Genomic DNA, 17649 nt, shown 5'->3' on the forward strand with positions numbered 1-17649 from the left:
ATATGGTAGTTTGACATTTATGTAAAGAAGTAAGAATTATTAAGTGCATTATTAAGTGAATCCTAAAATTTATGATTTAATAACATTAGAAGTCTGCAGGAAGTCTTTAGACATTTCTGGTCCTGAATCTTACATGATGTGAAATCTGATATGTCCACACCCAACTGTTGAACAGTTGTGCTTAGCAGTGTGTAATTTGTGTAATTTTATATTGGAATTGTTCTTAGTTTTGATGAGAACGCTTTAATTTTGATGGGTGGAATGTTTGTTGGGGAGGAGGTGGGAGAGTGAGGATGTGCAACCCATGCAAAAAGATTCTCTGCTCTTTTCTGACAGCTAGAAGATGCTCAGAGTAAAAGGCAGGAGAAACTTGTAGAAAAACACAAGGAGATTCGTCAGCAAATACTGGATGAAAAGCCTAAGGTAAAGAGTTTTTGAACATATGTTACACTGGTAAAATTGTCCTTCAGGAGAGAAAGAGCTCTTGTAGCAGGTAGGCTGATGTTTAAACATGAGAGAATCCACTGACAGCATCAGAGCCACCCTCACTGACACTCAGGGGGAGAGAAGTCAGCAGCAGCCTGGTGTGGGCACCACCTCAGCTCCAGATGGCGTGGGATGAGGGTTGTTTTCAGCACTCGGGTCGTTCAAAAGCTGTCAGTGTAAAAGGTGCTGTGACCAGCAGAGTGTGCCCTTCCCTCCCCTGTGCCTGAGCTGCACAGAAGCAAAACACAGTTCCCATTGAAAGGAAAGAGAGATATCTCCTTAGCATGCTGCCCCCAGGTCCTGCTGACCATCCATCAGGATGGATTTCTCTGGGAAACAATGAGCTTTTTTACAATAATGGTGCTTTATATTCTACATTGCTTGCTGGATTTCCTCTGTTTGATTTTATTCACTGCATCTACACATAACATTTTGAAATGCATGTTTTGATCCTTAAGCCTGGGGGCTCACTCTTGCTCCAAGTGGAGCTGGTGGAAATTTTGCCACCAACTTCAGTGGAGAAGGTTCAGAGTCCTGCACTTGTACCTGATTTTCCTGTAGGAAGACCTAGGTATAGTCAGACTTCCACATGGAGGGAGACTTGTTTGCAGTAGGGTTCATATCCAAGTGTAATTCTTCACAGCCCACTGTGTCATGTCTGCTTTAATTTTTTCTGCTCTTGCTCAAACGTGTGTCCTTGGCTTCAGTTCTCATTCCTTGTCTGTGTCCACAGTCCCAATATTTCTGTGCCTGTGTTACAGCTTGAATTCTAGCACAGGCTGTGAGTTAGTCACTGTTGTCATGTCATCTCTGTGAAGTAGCCAGAGAGTAAATTAGGCTAAGGGCTGAATAGCCAGAAGTTTACAGTAGTTTGGGAAAATAAAAATGTTTGCGTTTCCAGTTTTCTACTCATCTTTTTAAAAACGTGTTTAGAAATAAGCTGGAACTTTTTGGTGTTGTGGGCATTTGGGTGTAAAAAGTATACATATTTTTATGTTTGGTGCTGTAGGATCATGAGTTTAGCAGGCTTGTGAATTGCAATTTAAACACTGGAATTTAAAATGCCAAAGAATAATCAGTTAGTGCTTCTAGCACAAACTTTTCCTTGATCCTTGGGTACTCTCTAATTCTGTTTTGCTGTGTCCTTCCTTCTTTTTAGTTTATTTTTTATTTTAATTTATTGATGTAGCTTAAAGCACTGGAAACTTGTCACTGAGGACTTGAGCTGAATTTTGAAAGGTGCTGCGCCAGCCATGTTTGACTCTTTGATCAGTTCTGTCTCTGCGCAGTGTTAGGGCACAGAGCAGCTGCAGATCCCCGTCTCCTCCTGCCTCTGGCCGCAGTTCCAGCTCCTCACCCTGCCCTGTCCATCCTTCCTTGCAGGGATGTGCTCAAAGGGCCTGGCTCCAGGGCCTTTTCCCTTTCCCACACACTGAAACGGGCACTGTGCTGAATTTATGATGGTATGTGCCTCCTGCTTGCATGAGAGGGTTTAGGGAAAACATAATTACTCATTTTATTAAGTCTCTTTTTATGTTTTGCTCCGTGTCCATATTTCATACCCATATTTGCCTCCTCAGTGACGGGGTGGATGATATAAAATAGATCAAATGATTTCCCAGCTGAGCAGGGCTGATGTGTTTTCTGCAGGCAGCAGCCTTTCTGGGGGCTGCTTTTTCAACAACCCAGGCTCTCCTGCTTCAAACACCCACTGAAATTTATGCTGGCTGTGTTAAAAGACTTTTCTGGCAGCATCTACTCGGCCCCAAACAAAGAGTTTAATATATTAAGAGGGAAAGAATTTTCAGTATTCTCACCAATAATTCCACTGGAGACAGATCTGCTGTCATCCATCACTGCCTTTTGGTTATTTATTAGTGCCTCACAGTTTGTTGTGTTCTGACTTTGCTCAGAGCTCTTTCCCAGCCAGGAGGATATCGCGTCACCGAGTGCTGCCAACATACTGCCACAACCTCTCACATTTTCTTGGCTTTTCTCAAAGTATGAGTTTGCAGCTTCCTCTCCTGTGGTGTGGGTAGGGCATCAGGATAAAATTTGCCTTTGAGTGCTGTCGTTTTAGGTAACAGGTTTTAGAAACTGCACAAACTGGATGCAGAATAGTTCCCTGTCCTGGAGGCTTTTTTGTTTCATTTTGTTTAAAATACCACATGGTTAGCTGAAAGTACTTAACTCAGGACTGATTTACACCCCTAAGCTCTGCCTCTCCCCTCATATATATCATTTCTTTCTAGTGTTTGGATGTGAGACTGTTTTGCAGCTTTCATTTGCAGGGCTATTGTATAAGAAAAAGCTTTTTTGCTCCTATGAGATTTGGAGACTTCCTGAACTGGTACTTTTAGGCAAAAGGCTGGAAACAGCTTCTTGTGGTCCTGCAGGGATCAGGGCAGGCATTGGCTTCAGTGAGCCCAAAAGGTGGTTGTGTGTCTGTGTGGGTGATGACAATATCCTTGTGATGCTACAGAAACTGAATGTTCCAATCAGATCTGTGTGTGTGGAGCAGGCCAGCTGCTCCCACAGACATGTCTGGGAAAGGAGACTGTCACCTGTTAAGAAGTCAAATGCTGACTTGCCTCTGGGTAAAAGCTCCCTAACTTGCCATTTTAGTGAAATTATATGGGAAACAAAGTTGATTCCCTCCTGTTGGTTTTTCCTAACAGCATCATTACCAAGCAAGGCCATATTGTATTTTCTTTTCTCTCACTCCTTGTTTTTCCTTGCATTATCTACTGGCAGCTCTATTATCAGCAACAACTTGTATTTTCTTTCTCTCCCATCCTACTGCTTTGTCTGCTCCTCTTAGTCACTGATAGACATTCAGCTTGTCCTGTCCTTATCTTCTTCCCCCTGGGCATCTCTCCTGCCTGCTGTGGAGGCTGCTGCAGCCAGCCAGCTCTGTGCACTGCATTATGTCAGAGCAGGCTGTGATTTTGGATCCTGCACTCCAGCACGTCTGGCACACGGCATCTGAGCACAGAGAGCATCCAGGCTGGGCATGGCCACGGCGTCTCAATCGCTTTATCCTTGACAGCTTGTGCATCAAATTAAACACAAATCAAGTGCATTTCCTTCCCCCTGCACCCTTGCCTCCAATTCTGTTGTAATTACAAAAATCAATACACGTGAGACATGACAAGGAATTAATTATTTTTCTGAGAATCGACTCAGTTACAGTAAATAGACCCAAGCCTTCTCTAATTGGAATCAATGAGAATTTTGTTACTCATGCTTGTGGGTCAGAGCTACACTTAGATCTCAGTGTAATACTGACACTCCTGTGCTCTTGCCCTCAGCTCCTGCTCTCAGCTGAGTTGTCAGGATTTTTTTGGCTCCAGTGGACCATGTTCTTACAGCCCCAGCTGTCAAGGAAGGTGTAACTCATGTGGTTCCTCAGTTTGCAGCCCATGTTTTTGCCCACAGCTGCTCTGCTCTGCACACCCCCAGAGTAGCCAAAGGCCTTGCCAGGTGGTCTGGGCTCCTGGAGGGATGTGGAAAATGGAACAATTCGGGGTGGGGCTTTGTGGGAAAAGATCCAACACATCTACAGAGGCAGCAGCTGGGCAGACTTTATTTTAGGCATTGCACCTCTGTGGTTTTTCAAGTGAATGAAGAGAATATACAGCCTTAAGGTATGAAATTTCTTTTTCTCCTCAAAAAGTGTAATGAAAACAATTTTTAAAAATCATAAATCTTTTCTTGATAATGGAAAATACAAGCACCTGATGCATCACTTTCCTACATTTATTATCTCCCAATTTGGCATGTGTTATTAATTGCACCCTGTGGGAGTTGACACTTCCACATCCAATCAAAAATTAACACTAACAGTGTACCTGAAAAATTCATGTAGGCACAGAATGACACATATTCAAGTTGCAGAGCAAAATGAACAAGATGCTGATTTTTGACAGCAGTAGGGCCTCTTGTAACTCCAGGGCTGCAGCTTTGGTGCTTTAGGTGAAACTCTGTGACAATCACCTGGTGCAGGTGATGTTGTTGAGGTAAATGGAGCTGTTCCCTGCAGGAGGGTCAAACAGCAAATGTGTCCTACAGCACCTCTAGAAGATATTTCAGCACTTCTAGAAGATATTTCAGCTGCCCTCAGAGCCACTCTCTGCTCATCTGGAAGGGAGCAGCCCTTAGGAACTTTGATGAGTATTCCAGTGTCGCTTCAGCTCCCTGTTAACTCAAAGCAACAATGCTCTGTCCACCACAATCCTCTTTTTATCCTTGACACCTCTGCAGGAAGCCAAGCTGTCTTTTGGGCAAGCTGCACTTAATTCAAACACTTCCAGATGCATTCCAGTTCAACCACAGGCAACTCTTCAAGAATTTTGGGGAAGGAGTTTGGAGGAAAAGGTTATTTCAGTTTATTTGGATTCATGGGACTTGCCTGCATTTTGATTGGACTGGGGAAAGTTGTCCTCCCAAAAAAATTAATATTCAGAGTCATGGCAAAAAAACCCATGAAAATTATCTGATAGCCTTTGTAATATTTGGAAAGTTCTTCTTTTATTTTCCCCTTCTTTAGGTAAAAATGTATTTTGTTAGTTCATTCAGCTTTAGCATTTCCAAAGTTTAAAAAGAAATCTGTCTTCCATCTGTGGCTGCTAAACTAAAATGACTTACAGCATTTCTGCCAAAAAAGCAGAGAATTAAGAGGATTGAAATAATTTACTGTTTGTTTCTCTGTTCAGCTCTGGGTTTTGGTGCTTGTGTATTCATCAGAGGGGAATAATAAAATGTTTGTCTACCTCATTAAGTAGGCAACAGCAGAGAAATGAATGGAATTTTCATAGCTTCAGTGACCAAGAAATATTTAAAAGGAATATTTAAAACAACAACAAAAAAAAAACCAAAAAAACCCCACAAAATACAGAGTGATATTTACAAATCTTCCTGTGACTTGATCTGGCATCTTCCCACTTCTGGATCAGAGTTTGTGTGTAAATTTTGGGATGCAGTGTCTGTGTCCCATTCCCTGCAGGATCTTGGTTCTTTGCTCAGCACCTCTCAGCATCCAGCCCCAAGTGACAGTCAGCTCAAACTTTGAACAGCCAATGCCCTGGTGGTATTTAAATCTTGTATTGGTGCAGTTGTTAAGCTGTCCCCAATTGTAGAGTATTATTTGGGGAAAAAAAAATTAGGGTGGTCCCTTTTTTTCTGTTTCTTCCAATGGAATAAATACTGCAGAATGCACTTTCAGCCTGTAACATGAGTAGTAAATAATCTCACTTAAGTCATTAAAAATAAATAGGCTGACCTTTATCCTATGCCAATTTTATACCAGTAAAACTTCCTTAAGTTCTCTGAAGTGACCGATCTGAGATCAAAAGAATTCAGTCCAATAATAGGATACTCAAAGGATTATTTTCAATTTGGGCCTTGTTTTTTGGCATTCTTCTTCACAAATCCACATTTGAAAATTGTTGTTTATTTTTTCCAGCACAATAAACATTGCAGTGTGAGAAATGGGTATCAGGTCACAAAAGATACATCTAACTATTTGAAGTGATATTTATTGTGTTAATTGAATGTCTTCAGTGTAACTCCTGCATGTACATGCTCTTGGAAACATGAACTTTTAAATCAACAGCATCACATTTCCAGTAATAGGCAAAATTATTTTTTATTTTTTTGTGTTGAATTCTGATATAACTTTCTTTTAAATCAAAATGTCACAAGCTCTTTGTAGGAGGAATGTAAATATAAAGAAATGCTTTGATAAATGGGACACATGGAAGAATATGATAAATTTTAATTGGGGTTTATTGATAGAGGGAGATATTTTTCACACATGGGTCATTCTACTGGAAGCCAGAGAAAATCTTGGGTTTGCTCTGGAGCTGCAATAAAAGGGGAAATAAATTACTTAAAAGGGCAAACTTGCTTCAGTTTTGCAATAGTGTAAATCAGAAGGAACATTATCAAGTTACCAGTGTTGCTGGTGATTTAAAGATATTAGTGAGGTCCATAATGGAGGGCATGTGGCAGCCAGACCTGATTTGTGAAGGTTACTGAGATCTTCCTGGATAACATGCTAATAAATTAGAACTGTGAGGGTGGTGGTGCTGTTTTTTCTTAAGAATAATGATTTTTAGAATCCAGCTACTCTCTGTGGACAAAGGAGCTTGCAGAAAATGATTTTTTTAAAAAGGCACAATTGTTTGAGAGAGAATTCTTCCTGCAAAAAAAGAAACTTCACTGATTTGGGCTTTTTTCTAATTTGCAAAGTGAATCTATTCTGTGTTCTACCTGTCTCAGGTAAGCACATTCCTCATCAGCCCACTCTGATGAGTTGATTAATTGGCCTTCCTGATGCAAAAAAAGATGAAATCTAAAGCGGAGCTGGGACTGTCCTGCATTCCCAGCTGTTCCCCACCCGTGTCCAGCTTTGTGTGACAGAGCCAGCGCTGAGAGAGGTCCCTGCTGCTCAGGAGCTCCAGGTGGCAGGAGGAAAGCAGAGGGAACTCCCCGTGTCCAGAGGTGGCATCCCCAGGTTCTGCTGCTCTCAGCAGAAGGTGCAGCTGCACCTGGGACGGTCCCACCTTGGGACAGTGCAGGGCTGAGAGGACGGTTTGGGTTGGAATGGGCCTTGAACCACCTCGTTCCAGCCCTGCCATTGGCTGGGACACCTCCCACCGGGCCAGGTGCTGGAATCCAGCCTGGAATCCAGCTTTGCATCCAACTGCAGCCGTGGCAGCACAAGCAGCGTGTCCTCCCTGCTCCTCACTCCCCCTGTTGGCTTCTGCACGTCCTGGAGGTGCTGGATGGCAGCACAGATGAGCCCAACTGTGTGTGACTAATGAGCAATAAAGGGGTCGTTATTTACCATTATGCAAATAAAAAATGTGTGTTCCCAGCTCATGGCAGCCCAGGGCTGTGAGAATCCATCAATCTCAGGGAACAGACCCAGTTTCCTTGGAGCTGGAGGAACCACCAGCAACCAGAACAACCCCACGTGCAAACAAACCCACTTGTTAAAACAAGGGAATTGCTTCATTTGTAGGGGAACAGATTTTACAATACTGCACTGCTCCTCTAATTCTTCATTTGAGTCAGAAAGCAGATCAGGTAAAGAGAGAAAAGTGAAGTAATTAATTGCTATTCAAATGATCAGCTGTGTAGTAAAGTATATAAAAACCAAAAAGTATGAAGTACCTTTTTTTCCCCTTTGTAACATAGAATCACAGAATAATTTGGGTTGGAAGGGACCCTAAAGACCATCCAGTTCCATCACCCTGCCATGGGCAGGGACACCTCCCACTATCCCAGCTTGCTCAGAGCTCCATCCAACCTGGTCCTGAAGTCTTCCAAGGATGGGGCAGCCACAGCTTCTCTGGACAAATTCAATTTCCATAAGCAGACCTAAGTTCTAATTTTAACATTTGTGAATAGCTGATCCCTCTGAAAACAAGGGAGCTTCCTATGCAGAGAAGAGTGCAGTGTGTCTCTCCATAGACTGAAGATGGAGCTGGGGAAAGGGTGTGAAAAATCAATATATAGCTTCTTTCTGCAAAGTTGAGTTCAGGATGATGACATTCTAGAGAGAGCATGTTTTCTCTGCAGAAGATGCTGCTCTAGGTACTGTAGGTGGTTAAGGATGACAAGAAAATGCCACCCTGGAATGAGCAGTGGAGCACTGAAAGGCTCCTTACCTGTTCTCTGTGGCCTCTCAAACACTTACCCCTGCACCATCCCCTTCTCTTCCCATCCACAGAGCTCCTTTGTTGGGGTTAGGGCTGAATGCCAGCTGTCACTCAGTCCCTGCACCCCTGTCACCCCCTCCTGCACTCCCTGTGGTTCCACATTTATTGCTTTCCACAGCAAGAAATTCCCAGAGTGGGGACAGGTGGCCAGGTAGAGCTGCCTGTGAGAGAGCAGAGAGCACAGAGAGAGCACAGAGCTAACTGGTGTGTTAGCATTGTGGTCTCTGAGGAAAAAACAACAAAAAGTGATGCTAAAAAATTTAAGAAGCCAGGGACTGCAAACATTTTGTGTCAGGATGTTTAGCTTAGACTGTGCAATATTTAAACCTGCCCAGAGAGGTCTGTGCTGTGGAAATATTTGTGATTCTGCAAAGGCAAGTGCTTTGCATGCTAAATCTCAGGGAGCAACAGGGCACCACAAGCTGTTGACTGCCCTTCCCCTCTTCATGAGCTAGGTTGGCACTCCAGGAAAATCCATGATAAAGCACAAGGTGAATTATGCATGGGGTGTGCATAGATAGAGTGTTTGGAATGCATGGCAGCACCCAGAGACATTGCACAGTGCACACACAGCACCGTGTACACGCTCATCGCTCTCAGACCGAGCCAGAAACGCCACAGAGGCACCACCAAACACTCCTGTACAGCTGTGCTCATCATTGCAGCAACAGCAGCAACACATTTCTTAATTATCAGAGCCTCAGTGCAACATGACAAATGACACGAGATTCGGTTTGACGCGGCTAATGGAAAAGTGTTGAAAGAAATATTAATGTTTAGTATGTGAACTCATTAGAGAGATGCTTTAAAATGCATTAAATGGGGGGAAAAATGTGTTCTTTAATGAAGAGAGAAATAAAATCAGTGGTCTGCAAAGCTTGTAGTGTACGAATGGCTTTGTGTATGCAAGTCATTTGTCAGGAGAGTGACAATGTTTTTGTGCAGAATCACCCTGCAAAGCAGAGGCACTGATGGAAATAATGCTCGGTGTCTGCACAGGAGGGACTGCTGCAAGTTGCTTTAACTGTACAGTCATGGCAAGGTGGGTGATGGGTTCATCTTACACTGAGACCTTTTAGGATGATAAATATGCTGCTAGAAAGGGTAACAGAAATAATAAAGACAGTGTTAGACTTTCAAAAGTATACCTGATTTAAAGAGTGTATTAAAAATAATGTATAGCCTATTTCTTTCTAGAAACAACAAAAATAAGAAGGAAATGCTGGTTTTTTGTGAGGCAGTCTCTTCCCCAGGAGGTTAAGAGTACTGAGCTTGGTAAGAGAAGAAAGCCCTGCACATCCAAAAGGGAGAGAAAGTGGCAAGGAAACATTTCAGCCCTGTTTCCACATTGTTTCCCGTGCTGCGTGGGTGAGCTTTCAAGGGTCTGGCAGCCCTCTGGAGTCAGTAGCAGAATAGCTGGGAAAGATGTTCCCTGGAAGGATTACTTTTCATTAAATTTCTCCTGTGACTCACTTGCAACAAATCAGCATTTTCTAACAGAGGAGTTCCACAGGGTTGCTGCAGTTGCATAATCTAGGAGCTGTGGGTAATGATGACAGTCCATAGGTTGGACTGGAGTGACTCAGTAAATTCCCATTATTCAGCCCCTGTTTGGAAGGAGGTTTTGCCAAGAGAATGTGGAGTGTGACTAAGCATCTAAACTGCAGTTTTGTAGCTGCAAATGACCTCTTTTGTGGAGACCCAGAGATCTGCAAGCTTTGTGTGGAACAAATGGATGTGCCTGGGAAGGGGAGGATTTATCCAGATGTGGTTTGATACAGAGCCTGGCTCTAGGGTGGTCAAGGCAAAATTTAAACTTTTTTACATTGTCTTTTAACATTGTGACAAAATCTTCTGAGTTTGTGGAGTCATTAGGGTGGTGAAAGTTCATGAATTTTATTCTTCTTGCCTTCCTCCTTAAAAGAAATGAAAGAAAAAGCAGTGTTGATGTTCATGTGATAGAAGAATCCTTCTTTTTAAGACTGTTGAGTATGGGACAGAAAATCTCAGCCTTGGTTTATTCAATGAACTTTACAGCTCTCCAGATTGGCCTCAGGTTTAGAGAAAAAAAGTTGTTCTCTGAAGAAGGTTGTCAGGCTTAATATTACCCTGCTGACAATGGAAGAAGGTCTCTCAGCCTTTTTTATTTCTCATTTTTTCTATCTCCCCACTTTCCCCCATTTCACCTGCTCCCTACTTGTCCTTCTCCACCTTGCATCAAGCTTCTTTTCACAGTAGGTGGTTTCTTTCTCATCCTCTTTCTACAGACCTTATTTACCTACACCTCTCATACTCCTTCCTCTTTGCCATCACTTGCTGCTATTAAATTTCAAGGAGTATCTCCAAGTACCTGTGGGAACGGTGTCTCTCTCAGATGAAACAGCGTTTGAAGGAGCAGCCTGAAGGGGAGAGGTGTTAAAGAGCTGCCATGACGTGGTCTGCATATTTGTGAGCTTGACTGGCAATGTGGGACTCGTTCTGAAAGCTTCCATCAGATAAAAGAGATGATGCACAGGTTACAAAAATGGATGGAAAATGCTCCAGGTGTGGAACAGCTCCAGTTGCAGAGACAGGGAGCTGCCTAATGCAGATCAGCCGATTTCAGAGTGCCTGGGTCACTTTCTCACTGCACGGGAGATGACTGAGTCTCCTTAGGCAGAGCCCAGGCTGAGCATCCTGGGCACAGAAGCATTGAGAAAAGGCTCCCCACTGCTGTGCTTTGGTTTTGAGAGGGCCAAACACACACAGAGCTTAGAGATTAAAGATTGAATTTCATTGAATACCAAACTTTTTAGCTTATATTTTCAGCATGCCTAAATCTAAACGTATTTATACCAAAACCCTTCACTGTATATTCCCCTTTCAGACCTGATCAGCCATTCAAACAGTTCTATTCATTGTCAAAGACATTCTCCAGTAATATTCTACATTTCCTTTGATTTCTTTCACATTTCTTAAAGCAAGGTGACTGCTGACAAGCAATTACATGCCAGTTTTAGTGTAACAAACATCCTTGATTTATACATCAAGGAAGCCCAGACCTCACTTGGCAACAGAAACAACCCTCAGTTAGGATGAGATAAAATGAGGAAAGCTGATTTCTGTGTTACCATAACATCACCCACTTCCTTATTCTCTTGCAAAATGTGCTCTGCAAATTCACATTATAGAGCAGACAAAATGTATGTAGGAATGCGCAGATACCCTAAAGCACAGCACAACAGCAGTGTTTTACAGTGCATCTGATAGCCAGTTACACTGAGAATTACATCTTCAAAGGTGCTGAACAGGCCCACAGGTTAGTGATCCAAGACACTGGTCCCCACAGGGCAGATAAAATTGTCTTCTGACATCTGCAGACTCATAAATGGAGCTTTACTTAGGAGCCAAGCTGTTACCTGTAACCTCACTAACCTGGCCTGCATAAATTTTAACCACAGTATATGGAAATGGAGTAGATGTAATCCATTTGTTTATACTGGTGAATAAATGTGGTTTTCTATATGTAATAGTAAATATTGGGCTATGTGTGCATATGCACACATGCTCACTAGCTATATTAAGAACGTGCATATGCCATAATTTTAGAGATTTAGTTTGATATGTACATTTTGGATGCATCTGTTAAACTACAGTTATTCACAGCCTTACAGGCTGAAAATATCAGGATCATAAAATTCTGGGAGTGATTTTCAAACTGGCATGATTGCCATGTTAATTACACTGTGATTCAAGCCTTTTTTTTTTTTTTAACTTTGTTTCTTTTTTTCCCCCTGTCTTGTAAAATTGCCTGCTTAATATTCTGGTTCCCTTCTGGAAAGACAATAAATGGGGAAAAATTTTGCTTGCCCATTGGGAGCCTTCCTTGGCTGTGAACACAGAAAAATGGCACAAGGAAAGGGACCTCAGGCAATTGATGGAATCAAAGGTTTGGTGAAGAGAAGGCAGCACAGAACACTGACCACACTTCACAGCTCAGGAAGGGCTGTGCTGGAGCATGTCTGGGGTAGCAGCTGATCCAGGATTCACAGACTCATCTCCTTCCTTTCACCCTGTAAAAAACACAGAGTATCTGTACCAACCTTCCAGCTCCAGTAACATGAATTATCATCATCCCTGCTTATCTCTTATGAAACTGCACTAATGCTCTTTGAATTGTATTAGGGATTTGTTAGTTAAGCACATGGGAGATTTTGAGGTGTTCAGATAATAAAGGGTATATAAATGCAAATTAGACTGTAAATATAGGAGGAAGTCATCGAGGGTTTCACTGAGAATTATCTGCTAGATAAATCCTCTTCTCAGCCAACTGCAGTGGCTCTTCCCTCCTAGGAGAGGCTCTTTGCAGTGCTTCACAGGTACCCAATTCTCAGAAAGAGCCCAAACAGATTTATCTCCTCAGCCCAAAGATTAACACATCCTCAGTAGTGACAGATTGCCAAACAGAGAGATGGATTGGCAGGGGAGAAGACAAGTGAAGCATCAAAATGTCATCCTGCATTCATTATGTCTGTGGCTTCCCAATTAATGCACAGAATCTCTCCTCTTAATGGAATCCTTACCTCTAGAGCTGCATAAACCATTCTGCCTAGCACTGTTTCTTTTTTCCCTCCTGTTCATTGTGAAAACCTAGTTTGATGGCTTGAAAACAAATATTCCCTTTCTCCCCATCACTTTCCTCTTCCATTTTTCTAATTGGAAATGACATTTTTAGTTTGCTTTCATGTTTATTATTCCAGCATTCCTCCTTCGTGGGATTATCTAGATGCCTTTGCTGCCCCACCTGGTGTGGGGGATAGGGAAAGCTCCATCACTGGGAGCTTGTATCAGAGTTGAGATTAACAGTGAAAGTTTCCCAGGTCCACACTCTTTGTTGTGTTGATGCATTTTCTGTACCCGCACTGAGTTTTCTGCTGTATTCTGATATATCCTGGTAGGCAATTCCTGCTCCTGCAGACAAGATGAACTGACTCCTTATTGCCTTAACTGAGTAATTACTCTGTACCCACCATCCCTTGCTCAGCTGTAGAGTTGTGTAAGTACATTTATGGACTGATCAACACCCTCCAGGGATTTGAACTCCTGGGTTTTCCTTTGATTTTTATCTTTTGCTGAAGGGCATCATCCCAACATTTTTATCTTCTTTACACATGGAGTACAAGAGCTTTGAAATGATCACCTTGACTGTAATGCTGCTGTGTCAGTGCTCCCCCAGTCACCCTTCCCTCACCCATTTCAATCAGATTCGCTCACTGTTTGTTGTATCATGAAACAATAATGTGACTTTCTAGTTCAGAAAAAATGTCACATTTAGAGCTGATAACTCTAAATGCCCTAAACTAGGACAATAACATATTGTGAGAAAATACATTTTGTATTGGTTTGTTGAGTTCATTGTCTGCCTCACTTGCAGATGATGTTACTCACTATGCAGAGAGCACTTAGGAATGTCCTTTGTGTCCTGACTTGCTGATTGTTTTCCACCAAAAGCTGTGTTCTCCAATAAGTTTTGTGGTGGCTTTTCAGGTCAAGGCTTCTGTTTCTCCCTCTGAGAGCTGGGCAGTTATTGTCTGGTGCACAGGCCTGTGACAAGATGGAATATTAATTACACAGTGGGGAAAATCAGAAGTGTATTATTCATGTCATGGGAAGAGTCACAGCTTGGCCTATGTTTTATATGAAAAGCTGCCTTAAGAGCAGTAACTGATCTCACTCCATCTTTTGCCTTACTAGATTTCCATTTTCCTGAGCAGGAATTTGGATAAGATGATCTCTACTATCCCATACTGTGCAACACACTTGTAGTATGTGAACCACAAATTACTCTTACTTAATAAGGGTTTTCCAGTCTCCCTCTCAGCAGACACAGGATTCCACAATATTGCTCAGCTGGCCCTCTCAGTCCTATTTGCAGCTCTTGTTGCTCTTCCTGTCACTCACACTCAAGTCCTTCATCCACAAAGCAGAATTTTCCTGAGTGTCTGTGCAGCCCTGGCTTGTTAGTTACCATGAGTGTGGCTTGTGAGACACCAGCTCTCAGGGGAGCTTTTCCCCAGCATCCTGTCAGCTTCCCATCCCAGCTCAGGAGGAAAGGGAGCGACATCCGGCAGCAGTTACACATCATGTATTCCTTACTCGTTCCACAGAACAGCTTTAAGAAATGTTTTAAACACTTTGCAGCTTCTGTTTCAGTTATGGGGATCTTTAATAGGCAAGTAGATACAGAATTTTGGGGTGTGTCTCCTGAGCTTGTTAATTGGTAAAGAAAAAAAATTTTAACCCATCTTTTAAGTGCCTCTTTTAGCTGCCTCTTAATCAATTTATAACCTGAAACTGAATCGTGTCTCCCCTCTTTCTTTTTTACCCTGTGTGTTGTACTTCACACCAAATCCACACCAAAATGTTGCTCTTGACCTCCCTGTGACTCCTTAATTCCACTGAAATTGCTTACTTGTTATTGTTGGGTTTCAGTTTCTGCTATCCACCCATAAAAATTTAGGATTCAATTCCCTGGGAGTGAGTTTGGGGGATTATTTCTGTGGAGTTATGTTCAGTGATGGCAGTGATCCCTGCACTTCATTGCACATTGCAACATTAATATTTGGGATCAGCTTGTGGCCTGAATAGAAGGCAACCCTTTTTGGGGGCTCACCACTGAGACAGAATGTGATGGTTTCCCTCTCTCCTTTACCTGCTCTGCAGACATTTCTTTTCCAATGCATTTTCCTGAAGGATTTTCTATCCCTGGCTACCTTGGGACACTCAGTCAGAGGCACCAGACAGCCCCGGAGCCTCAGCAAAGCTGCTGCGCCTCGTTCACAGAGCTCAGAGCAGCCTGAGCTTTCCCTGGATCTCAGCCCATCAGATGAAGCAGTTTCTCTTCTGAGCTGCCAGGACTCAGGCTTTCCCAGTTTCCACTTCTTCCTTGTCCTTCCCCAGTTTGTACTTTTTCACTGCCAAGCTCTCTTGGCAGCTCGAGGTGAAGTGCTGTTGAAGCACTTTCTGTTGTTACAGGCCCCGTGGAGCGGTTTGCTTTTGCCTCTGTCACAATTTAACAGCAGAGAAGTTTCAATCATTTTCAGGGTGTTCTTGACCCCTGCAGCTGGTGCTTCCTCCTGTGCAGGGACAGGATCCACAGGGATTTCTCAAATAACAGAGACAGGGAGGTGCCCACAGGACGAGCAATGTGAATGATGAAAAGCTGCCAGAACAAGGAGACTGTGGATAAACTGCTCATAAATGGAAACAAGTTCTCCTGGCTCTTCTGTTTCTGCATAGAATATTTCATGGGGGGATTGTTAATTTTTTTATTATTATTATTAGGGGGTGGTTGTTAATTTCATTATTATTAATAATATTTAGGGATGGAAGTTTTCATTATTATGAATCACTGATTAAGTGCAATAACTTTTCAGCTTTTTAATATACTGAGCTTTCATATTTGTTGCTTTTGCATTTTGTTGCATTATTGTGCTTTAAAAACACCCAATGCATCAAATCAATCAATCAAATCAAATCAATCTTTTAAAATAGTTGGGTATTTGGACTTCTTTAGGCTGAAAATTTGATTTCTAACAGCATAAACTAAAGAATATGGTGCACAGTTCATCATGTAGATCATTATGTGGTCAGAAGTGCTTAATTTTCCTAATGAATCCATCATAGCATGGAGACCTGTAGAGTTCCTAAACACAGAGATGTAAAATTGTAAACTCAGTCACTATCTCTGAAGTACTTCAGTGAGTTATGCTCTTTTGCAAATGTTACCTATAATGACATCCAGATTCTCCATCTGGTGTTATTCCATATTGCTTTCTGGATGTTGAATATTCACCCTTTGTATAATGTGGAATTCATCTGGTGTCATAAACAGCAGAAAATTGTGACCTGTAATCATCCCATTTTGCACTTTTGGGAGGTTTTAATTCATTTTAGTTAGTGGCTGAAATCATGCTGTTCTCTTTTTTTTTTTTTCTGGTGGCATTCTTGGGGCACTGATAGACATCATCAATGTCTTTGAAGAAAATTGCTGTTTCTTAACCTGTTTTTTTGTGCCAGGGATTCCTTCAGCTTCCTTTCTTGAGAAAAAAAGACTTCTGAAACATCAGAGACAGACTGAGTTTGGGTGTAAGGATAATATTTCACTGCCTTGTGGGGTTTTTGGGTCTCAGTCTCACACTTACATGGAAGTGTAGTGTTCTGCAGCTCATTTGTTCAAGTTTAATGCTGCTGCTAACTGGCAGTGCAAGAGTATTTTCATCCTGGGAATATTTCACCCTTTTCACCTTCTCCTGTGTTTGTGTGGATTTGTGCAAATGTGATGAGTTCCAACTGAAGAACTGGTCAAGTGGGATGCTCTAATTGCATTTCCTCAGACTTTGCATTTCCAACACTTTTATCTTTCCACATTGATGCACTGTTTAATTCGTTTGAATTAAATGATGAGTCCTAAAGTGAATTTTTATGATTAGAAGGGCCATGAAATAATGGAGCTGAAAAATACTCCAAGGGCAATAGGTGCAGGAATGGAAGTAAGGCTCATCTGCTCTGAATTTAGATACCTACAAGAAAGCTGGGCAGGTGTCAAGTCCTCCAAGGGAAGGAGATTCTAGGAAGCACTTCAAATAACCCATTTTTTGTGCCTCCTCTGCAGGAAGACCAACACAGAACTCAGAGATTCTAGTAGGACCTATGGCACATATTTTGATTAAAAATTAGATGGAGTGTGAGGAGTTTAAATGGTGTCAGCAGAGCTGGCCTGATTCTCTTTAATGAAAGAGACAGGCATTACATTTCTGAAGCAAAGGATGAATCGAGATTAACTCTTCTGACAGGTGTGAAGCCTTCTTGATGCATGTGAAAACAAATATGGGATACCCTCCAAATTACTGCACCTAATTTTTGTCTGTGAAATGCATCCCTATAGGAGAATAATTCTTGTGGTTTAGCTGTCAAAGAAGATTCTTAAGTGGCCCTTAACAACAAAAAAGTGATTTATCTTGGCTATTTTTTTATCACAAAATGGATACAGTACCACTAGAGTGCAGTACTTTCAATAAACCCCACTAAGTCTTGTACAAGGATTCTTTGGTGTCTAAACGTGCCCCCAGACCGAATGAGGCCCAGTGTGTATCCTCAGGAAATTTCCTTTCTTTTGACACAGGTGGAGAGCAGGCACAGCTCTTTGCTCAAACAAGGTTTTAATCCTGTCCCAGGAACGAAGGAAGGCAAATGTTTAAGAAAATGCATTAGTTCTATTAGAATATATTCTTCAGCTCCCAGGGAAAAGGAAACCTTGAGAATAGAAGGAAGGAAGTGCATCAGAGAATGAGGATATGGGCAGTTTGTAGGTGGTGTTGAGGAAAGGAATGCTTGGAGAGATGCAGGAGGAAGATGAAAACTGGGAGGCAAATTTCAGTGTTCCATTGCCTGGCAA

At 42.2% G+C, this 17649-nt stretch overlaps 1 protein-coding gene across 6 annotated transcripts in view; it reads left to right on the plus strand.

Annotated features, from left to right (window-relative positions):
• The window catches only part of PLCB1 (phospholipase C beta 1), a 369472-nt gene that overhangs the window by 312619 nt on the left and 39204 nt on the right, over positions 1-17649 (plus strand). For all 6 annotated transcript variants that reach the window (XM_088052361.1, XM_088052362.1, XM_088052364.1 and 3 more), the window contains one exon: positions 337-423. In XM_088052361.1, coding sequence (XP_087908487.1) covers positions 337-423 — 87 coding nt within the window. The remainder of the gene's footprint in view (positions 1-336; positions 424-17649) is intronic.

Source organism: Pseudopodoces humilis, chromosome 3, assembly GCF_049639895.1.
Source record: "Pseudopodoces humilis isolate 2021_Gansu_Grassland_sample_001 chromosome 3, ASM4963989v1, whole genome shotgun sequence".
In the NCBI taxonomy this organism is placed as follows: Eukaryota; Metazoa; Chordata; class Aves; order Passeriformes; family Paridae; genus Pseudopodoces; species Pseudopodoces humilis.